Below are 9560 nucleotides of genomic sequence, written 5' to 3'. Positions count from 1 at the left end.
GTTACATGGCCTTACAGGAGAAAGGCTGTTTTGTTAATTATTGGTGAGCATTTCGTGACCAAGTTTATAACAAGTGACTATTAGCATTAATGCCATTAGCATCGATCAGTTTAGGACAATCGTGACAAATCTCGCCAAATCAAACTGGCTGTTTTCTGTGTTCCGCAGATGTACCTTGTGATTTTTCCAGAGGGAACAAGGTATAATCCAAAAGTCCTTTCTGCTAGTCAGGAGTTTGCTGCTCAACGGGGTAAGTGTAAATATTTGACTGTGATTGAAGAAGTAATTTTTATTTGTTTTCTTTGGAGGAACCAGGGATTAAACTCAGGCCCTTGCGCTTGTCAGGGAAGTGCTTATTCCACTGAGCCATCTCCCCGGCCCCTTGAAGAAGTAATTTTTAAAATAGTGATATTTTCAGTCTTTCTTCCTGGCATAGAAAGTTATATTCCATAAAAACTGAAAGAATCGGGGCTGGGGAGATGGCTCAGTGGATTCAGTGCTTCTCTGGCAAGCACAAGGGCTGGAGTTCAATCCCCAGTTCTGCCAAAAAAAACCAAAACAAAACAAAGAATGTATTATCTCATAGAAAATGCAGTTTCTTCCTAATTCATTGCATGTTCTGTGCGTTCGGGAGACTAATTTCAGTGCTGGATATAATGCACATCCTGTGCCGTGGGTTTCATTAAAACCCAGTTATGTGCTTGTGTCAGTGTCATCTATGTCTAGAGTGTGGGTTATGTGTGATGGAGAGTTACCACTTTGTGGGCTTAACCTGCGTTAGAATCCAGACTTTTATTACCCAGATGACTGCCAGTTGCCTGGTGTTGCAACTGTTGCTTTGTACCACGGAGAGATTGAAGGAGGCCAGGAGCTGGGGCCAGGGCCAGCTCCGTTGCAGGAGCCAGCTGGCTGCAGTGCAGGTCTCTCCTCCCCCACCCCCCAGGGCAGGCAGGGTTTCACACAGCTTAGCCCGCTGCTTGCTGCTTGCCCGCAGCCTCACCTCTTGCTGCCCGGCCTCACAGGTGATAGGCAGATCCGTTCATTTTAGGTATGCCGTGGAGACAGAGTCGGCGGGGACGATGTCTTGTTGCTGGGCAAACCTCTGGTTATTTAAGTACAGTAAATTTACATAATGGAATGAGTATGGTCTGTGAAGATCAGTAAACTTTGTTCTACCTTTGATTCCCTTTGTAACATTCACCTTTACAATAAAATATATTTCCTGCTTATATATGGCATACTTCCAGTTGGTAAAAAAATGCATTTATGCTAATGGATTTGTTCACCGTGTTATGTTTATTCAGAATTGTGATTGAAGTATTTTTTATGTACGGTTATTTTTATATGTACCTATGTCATTATTAATATTTTAAGATTTTTTTTTAAATTGCCCAATCCCTTCATTGAGATGACTGATATAACTAGTAAAACTTTTCAAAATTCATCCTAATTTTGCTGTGCTGCACGTATTTTAGAAATTCTAAGAAAGCATAATTTGTACTTTTAAATCTAGTATTATGCTGGTTACCTATAATTGATGGTTATACTGTATTGGCCTGTTATTTTCCATAAGAAAAGTTTTCCAAACTTTCTTGAAGTTACCAAAGGGAAAAAAACAGGAAAAATTTGTTTTATGCTTAATAATTTTTAATTGCTGATGACTAATAGAATAAGTGATTATTATTTATTAGACATTTTCTTGGTACCATAGAGTAATGAAGACAGTTGATCTGGGAACAGTCTTGTCTAGAAAAGATGCTCCTGTTTTCTTTCCCTTTGAATCACAACTGAGATTAATTAAAAATAGTAAAGACAGTATAACTTGTGTCTTCATTGTTAAGCTAATTTTTCCTTTTTTTTTAAAGCTAATTTTTCTTTAAAGCAGTTGAAATGAGTTGCAGTTGTTGGTCTATGACATGTAAAATTATCAGTAATTTTGCTTCGAACATACTTTCATTTGATTATACCTTTAAAAAACAAGAAGCAGACAAGCCGAAGTCATACTTCTTCAATTTAGTCTTAAACAATGTGATGCGTGTTTACCTGTTAAGATGAAGGCATCATCTTACACGGCTCCTGGCTTTCCATTGGTGTTGTGTTGGCAGGCTGATGTGGCCAGACGGGCGTGTGCCTTGTCCCTTAATACTTCAAGCCTTGGTTATTGCTATTTTCTAAATGCATTTTGCTTAAAATAGCTTACTACCCACAAAATATGTTGATTCAATGTCAGAACTGTTACCTAAAGTAAGTCTTGTTATAGTGTCAAAAACCTTAATATTATATTCACTTTACTTTTATTTTATTTATTTTTTAAGCTGGCTCAGGCCACCCTGAAGGCGTGGCTAGTGCAACATGTGCTTTAGACTGCTGAGCTATCTCACTGGCCCTATATTCACTTTAAAACAGGAGTCATGTTAGGCCGTATTCATGCCTTCTGTTCCCGCACCAGAACTGTTATTCTTCCATGCTAGTCATCTGTTGAAAAGAATAGGAGCGCAGCAGGGGAATGAGGAGGGAACGTCTGCCTCCCCGTTGGTGTGGAGGGATGTGTGGGCGGTGCACTGGTCACCCTGCCGTCGTTGTCAGGACTGCCTCTGACCCTGGCTGCCCCATGTCCGTGTCTGCAGCACCTGCGGCGGGCAGCCACGCGGGGCCCTGGGCTGCACGCTGTGTTTCAGCCAGAACACGTGGATCTAATGCTTCCGGACAGCCCTTCGCTCGATGTGCAGGCTTCAGGGAGCACAGGGAGCTACTGACTGCAGTCCCACTCCGCGTGTGGGAAGCGGCTGGCTGCGAGCAGTTGGGTTCCGTCCTGGCCTGTAGACACTCAGGGCCCTGCCTGTGGGGTGGCTGAGTATGTTTCCCTTGAGACTTTGTTTTCTCGTGCTTGGTAAGGAATTTCAATTAGCATATTAGCATATTTTAATATGCTAATAATATTTTTGCAATGTATGATGATAACATCCAAAACTCTTGCTAATCAATAACAAAAAGGCAAATTAGAACAATAGGAAAAGAGTTTGAATAAGAAATTCAGGCCAAATAAATGCCCTTTACTTACTTCTGTGTATAAAATATTCATAGCCCCAAGAATAACAAAGCACGGATTGAGTACTTTGAAGCCAGTGTTTGGAGGTCACTGCGTCAAGTGTGTGAAGGGAACACTGAGCAGTACTTCAGGGAGCAACACTGATCCTTCTGGGGAGATTTGTTTCCAGCGGCTGCTGTTAGAAATGAACAGAGACAGACTTGATGGCCTCAAACAACAGAGTGATTCTGTGGTGCCTGTGTGTTTGTGAAATGCATCCAGCCGCAGGTTACAGTCCCACTTGAGCTGTCCCTGCAGCCTCCCGCATTCACCTGTGGGCCCTGGCAGGGGGCAGGTCGAGGTGCTGTGCTCCTGCGAGTGTTCGCTACGGGCCGTGCTCTTGGGAGGCGGCACGGCTGGGGCCCGGCTCCTGTCCCCTCTCTCCACTCCTCGCCAGCTGACCTCCGTGCGCCAGTGCTCCTGCTTCCCTGCTTTGGAGCCGGCTGGCTGGGCATCTGCTGAAACCGCGGGAACCGTGAGCTGTATAACTGCCGCCTCCCTTAAGTTTCAGGTGTTGGCTATTTTGTCCCAGTGATTAGAAAGTAAATGATGGAATGGCTTAGAACACAGATTTATTCTTGCACAGCTAAGTTACTGATGTGCCTGAAAGGCTACCCGGCTGACACCAAGGTACCACACGTGTCCTTCCTGGAGCTGCAGGGCACGCTGATGCTCCAGGACAAGGTCCTGTGCCTGGTGCAGCACTGCACCTTTGCTTCCTGGAGCACATCCAGACGTGGCACTGGGTCCCATGGAGTATATGGCAGGCTCTGCTTTCTCCTCTGCGTCCCTGAATGGGCTTACGGACCTTTGCTGAACTGGGCCCATGACTGCAGGCCTCCCTGGCACTGGGGTCCAGCTGGGACTTCACGTCTCTGACCTCTGTGCCCTTGCCCCGGAATTAAGAAAGAGCTCTTTTATTTTTTCTTTCTGACTACCCATATTTTTCTCAGGTTTTCTTCCTCTTTGCACTCAGGGTGTCTTTGCCCCTGAACAGTGACGCTCCTCTGCCAGCAGTGCATTCAGCGGGCCTTCCTTCTGCACAGCCTTCATGTGGACGGTAGTGGGCTCCCTGTCTCTGGAGAGAAGTTTTTCCCTACGTGTGGCAACTGCAGCAGATTCTGTGCTTTTGAGGCTGCCTCCCGCCTTTGCACGTGCCTCCTGGAGTCTCCTTGGCTGGCCTCACCCACTGCGTGCTCTGCTGCCCCCACCTGGAGTCCAGTTGTGAAATAAATATGGGTTCTGCCCACGACTTGCTGTGCCCTGCACTGCTCCATAGCGCCGCTCTTCAGAGCGAAGTTGGAGCCGCTCCCTCCTTGTGGCCCTGCTAGCAGTTGTCACTGTTTGATCTTGATGACGGCCACTCTTCTGCAGTAAGATGGAATCTTAGTGTCTAATTTGCATTTCTCTAATGACCAGAGACATAACATTTTTTTTGTGTATTCACTGCCAATTTGTACTTTTGAGAAGTGTCTGTCCCTCCTAGTTGCCCTTTTTTTTTTTTTTTTTGGTTCTTTTGTTCTGGGAGGTCTTATTTATTTATTTATTTAGAGTTTTTATGTATTCTGGATATTGGTCTTGTCTGAGGAATAGGTGGCAAAATATTTTTCCTGTTTTGTAGGTTGTCTCTTCACTCCTTGTTGTTTCTTTAGCTGTGAAGAAGCTTTCAACTTTTTTTTTTTTCTTAAGGTTTCCTTAGTTTTTCTTTTTTTTTTTGGTCAGCTCAGCCCACCCTGGGGGCGGGGCTGGCATGGCATGTGGTGCTGGGGATCGAACCGAGTTTCCTGCATGCTTGCCTAAGCAGGTGCTTTAGACCACTGAGCTGTCTCACCAGCCCAGCTTTCAACTTTATATGATACCATTTATTGACTCTGGGAGTTCCCCTTGTGCAGCTGGGGCTCTGTTTAGAAAGTCTGTGCCTATGCCTGGGTCTTCAGGACTTTTACCTGTGTTAGGGCTGGCCAAGTAGCTCAGCAGATTAAAGTGCCTGCAAGCAGGCACAGGGGCCGGGAGTTCTGTCCTCAAGCTTGCATTGCCTGCCCTGCTCCCACCCCTGGGCGTGCTGAGATGGCACTTGAGAGTGGGCATGGTGGTTCGGCCTGTAATCCCAGCACTTGGGAGGCTATAAACAGGAGAATCACTACGAGTCTGATCTAGTAGTGAGACCCTGAACACCCTGTAGACCCTTCCCTAAAAAATAGAAAAAAAAAAAGAAAAGTTTTACCTGCTTCATTTTCCAGCAGATTAAGTGTTTCAGTATTTAGGTCTTTGATCCAGTTTGATTTTATTTTAGAACGTAGTGAGAAACATGGGTCTTAACTCAATTGTCTGCATCAGTTATTGAAGAAACTCTTTCCTCTGTGGTGTATTTTTGGCCTGTCTGTTAACGACAGGTAGCTGGACTGCCTGGATTTGTTTCTGTAGCCTGGGTGTTCTATTTTGTCTGTTTTCTGGAACAGAAGTCTCTCTGTAGTTCAGCAGAGCCTCAGACTCAACATCTTGCCCAGGCTGGGAATACTCGTGGCAACCTCGTGTACCAGCACGCTTGCATACTGTGTTTTCTGTTCTATTCCATTGATGTACATGTTTGTTTTTGCCCCACTGCTATGCTAGTGTTTTATTTTATTTTGTCTTTTGTTTCATCATTGTGACCTTGTAGTATTTGAAATCCAGGATTACAATGCTTCCGATTTTGGTCTTGTTTCCCAGGATTGCTTTACTATTCTAGGTCTTTTCTGGTTCGATATGAATTTTAGGATTGTTTACTCTAGTTTTTTTGAGGAATGCTGTTGGTATTTTGATTGGGATTGTGTTGTCTGCCCATGAGTGTTGGAAGGGTGGTCTTTTGGACAGTACTGGTTTCTCCTGTCCAGAAGCAGGGGGTGTCTATTTTCTTATGCTCTCAAGGATCTTTTGTTTTCAAAGTATTTTAATTTGGTATGAAGGTCTTTCATTTCATAGTTTGAGTAATTCTAAATATTTAGTGTACTATGAGTAGAATTATTTTCTTTTTCTTTTTTTTTTGCGGAACCGGGGATAAGTAGAATTATTTTCTAATTTCTTCCTCAGTGAGTTATTTGTTGGTATGGAAGAATGCTATGTTTCTAAGTCCGTTTTGCATCCCGCTGTGTTGCTGCATGTGCTTGTTAAATCTGGCAGGCTTGGGCTGGAGAGATGGCTCAGTGGTCTAAAGCATCTACTTAGAACAAGCTTAGCAAAGCACAGTGGACCGCGGTTCGATCCCCCAGCACCACATGCCAGCTAGCCCCGCCCCCTGGTGGGCTGAGCTGGCCACACACACACACAAAATAAATAAATAAATAATTAAAAAAAAAATCTGGCAGGCTTTTGGTGGATTGCTTTTGGGTCTTTATGAAGAGGATTGTGTCATATGCCAGATAAGATAATTTCACATGTCTTTCTTACACATCTCCTTTTTATTCCTTTCTCTTGTCTGACTGGTCTAGTTAGTTTTGAGTATTATATTGAACAGGACTGATGGTAGTAGACATCCTTGTCACATTCCTGATTTTTAAAGGGGAAAGCTTCTGGGTTTTACTTCTTGGGTGTGATGTTGGCAATGTGTTTGTCACGAATGGCTTTTATCAGATTGAAGTAGAGTCCTTCTATACTTCAAGGCTTTTTTATTATGATAAATGGATGTTAGATCTATAGAGGTGAATATGTTTTTTTCTTTGTGATATGGTGAATTATGTTACCGATTTGCATGTACTGAACCATCCTTGCATACCTTGGATAAAGCCTATTTGGGCTATGGTGTGTACGATCTTCGATAACTTGTTGCATTCTGTCTGCCAGTATCTTGTTGAGGAGTTCTGCTCTTGTACATTAGAGAGGTTGGCCTATAGTTCTCTTTTTTAGTGGGATCCTTGTTTGGGAATCAAGTAAATGTTAGCTTCTGGGAGCAAGTACTCCTTGCCTCTCAGTTTTGTTAATGAGTCTGAGCATTATTGGTATAAGATTTTCCCTGGAGTTCTTTTTTTCCCCCCTGGAGTTCTTGAAGAATTTGGCTGGGTTTTTGGCAGCTGTTTCATTGCTGCTTCAATTCAATTTCCTTACCTGTTACTGGGTTTTCCATGTTCAGTTTTGGTAATTCATATGTATGTAGGAGTCTGTATTTCTTCTGAGTTCTCTAATATTTCTCGTGTGCAGGTTTGTGAAGTAGTTTCTGATAATCTGGGTTTTAGCAGTATACATTGTGATTTTACCTTTTCATTTTTATTACATTTATTTGAGTCCTCTTTTTTGATAAAATTAATTTAGGGTTTGTCTGTTGTATATTCTTTCAAAGAACCTTCTCTTTCATTGATCATTTGTATTTATTTAGGTTCAGTTTCATTAATTTTTGTTTAGCTCTTTACAATTTCCTTCCCTGTTTCAGCTTTGGATCAGGATTGTTCTTGTTTTTCTAGGTTCTTGTGGTGCATTATTAGACTGATCACTTTTTCTAATGTAGGCATTCACAGTTTTAATTATTTTATAAAATCTTTTATTTATTGAAGTATTCAGTACAGGGCCTCACTGTGCAGCTCAGACTCCTAGTGATCCTTCTGTCTCAGCCTCCTCAGTGCAGGGATTACAGTGTGTAGCACCATGCCCAGTTTCAGGGGCTGGCACTGCGGGGGCTAGCACAGCATGGGGTACTGGGGATCAAACCTGGGTCCTTGCACTTGCCAGGCAGGTGCGTAGAGTGCCAAGCTATCTTCCTGGCCTGGCATTCACTTTTTTTTTTTTGTATTTTAGGACAGGGTCTACAGGGTCTCACTGCCTAGATCAGGCTTGTCGTGATCCTCCTGTTCACAGCCTCCCAAGTACTGGGATGATAGGCGCGTGCCACCACACCCGGCCTCAGTCACCATCTCAGCACACCCCGTGGGCGAGGCCAGCACGGGCACATTCACAGTTTTAAACTTCCCTTTTGGGACAGCTTGTGTCCTGTCTCATGACTTCTGCTATGTTGTGCTGGCATTATCATTGTTGATTACTGAAGAGGGCAGTTATAATTTCCATGGGTTTATTTTGCCTTTGATTTCTAGTTTCATTGTACTATGGTAGATAATATGCATGGGATAATTTCATTTCTTTTGCATTTACTTAAGTACATTTTGTTGGTTAGTATGTGACACATTTTAGAGAAAGCCCCATGTACTACTGAGAAGAATGTGTGTTCTGTTGTTGGGTAGAATATTCTATGTTTTTAGTACTGGGTCTGCAGGGTCTCACTACACAGATGGGACTCCTAGTGATCCTGTTTTCAGCCTCCTGAGCGCTAGGAGTACAGGCGCACCCCACCGCACCCATTCTCGTTTTCCATCTCAGTGCACTGTGAGGCGGGGCTGACATGGCACGGATCTACATTTTTATTGTAATTTAAATGTGTTCCTTATAAATAGCATGTCATTGGGTTTGTTGCTGACCCACTGCCAGTTCACATCTTGATTGAGATGATTCCCATTGGGAGTGAGGCCTGAACGACACTGATACATTCCTGTCACTGCATAGTTTTCCTATTGCTGATTCTCTTTTTTTATCCTTTCTGGTTAATTGCTGCTCTCCTTGGTGTATTTATGTTGTTACTCCTTTTAGTATTGTTAGCTTCATTGTTTCTCTTCCTCAGATAATCTTACATTTTTTTTTGGAGTGCTGGTTTGGTTGTCATGAATTTCTTCAGATGTTCTTTCTCCTATAAATAACTGCTTTCTCCATCAATTCTGAAAGATGTTGTAACTTAAAAAAATGAAGCAGGCTCAAAAAGAAAAGAGCGCTTTATTTTAGCTGGTACCCAGCAGCGGACACCCTGCTGCGTGTGCTGCTGCGTGTGCTGCTGCGTGTGCTAAGGTGCACGGAGAATGAGGGGAGTGGGTATTTACGCCAACAAACTGCGAAAGGGTGACGTCATGGGGTCAGCTAGGGGCTACAGTAGAAAAATTACCTGTCTTCAAGAACAATAACAAGTTGGGTGGTTGGGTATAGTTTGTGCCTGGGAACGATGGCAAGAACAGGATGTTGGGCCAGGACTAGATTCGGGTACACGCAGAGGACAGCGTGAGAAAGGCCGAACTGCAGGTTGTCAAGTAGAGAACGGGGCACAGGGGGAAGTCACAGCATGTAGAATGGCGCATACAGAGCAGGATGGCGGCGTATACGTCAGGTTATAACAGTTAATAAAGTTACAGTGAAAGCATACAGAGTTACAAAATTTGAATCAATTGCACGGGTTATAACAAAAGACAGTTTTACAGGATATATTAGCCTGGTTGGCAGTATTTTTTCTTTTAGAACTTGATACATTTTATTCCACACTTTGAGAAGTGCGGTGTAATTATAATGGGTTTTCTCTTTATGAGTGATTCATTGCTTTTCTCTAAGAACTGTTAAAATTTGGTTCTTTTGGTGGACTTCTGGGATTTTGCATAAGATGGGTAATAGGATCTCTTCTGATCTTGGCTAT

The 9560-nt window shown here is 43.3% G+C and overlaps 1 protein-coding gene across 1 annotated transcript in view; it reads left to right on the top strand.

Moving 5' to 3' along the window:
• The window catches only part of Agpat5 (1-acylglycerol-3-phosphate O-acyltransferase 5), a 51184-nt gene that overhangs the window by 24865 nt on the left and 16759 nt on the right, over positions 1-9560 (top strand). Inside the window, exon 5 of the mRNA XM_004642504.2 lies at positions 169-250. Coding sequence (XP_004642561.1) covers positions 169-250 — 82 coding nt within the window. The remainder of the gene's footprint in view (positions 1-168; positions 251-9560) is intronic.

The sequence above is a fragment of the Octodon degus genome, unplaced genomic scaffold, assembly GCF_000260255.1.
Source record: "Octodon degus isolate 3935 unplaced genomic scaffold, OctDeg1.0 scaffold00155, whole genome shotgun sequence".
NCBI classification, from domain to species: Eukaryota; Metazoa; Chordata; class Mammalia; order Rodentia; family Octodontidae; genus Octodon; species Octodon degus.
Note: the sequence above shows the minus strand (reverse complement) of the source record. Positions and strands in the feature narration are given on the sequence as shown.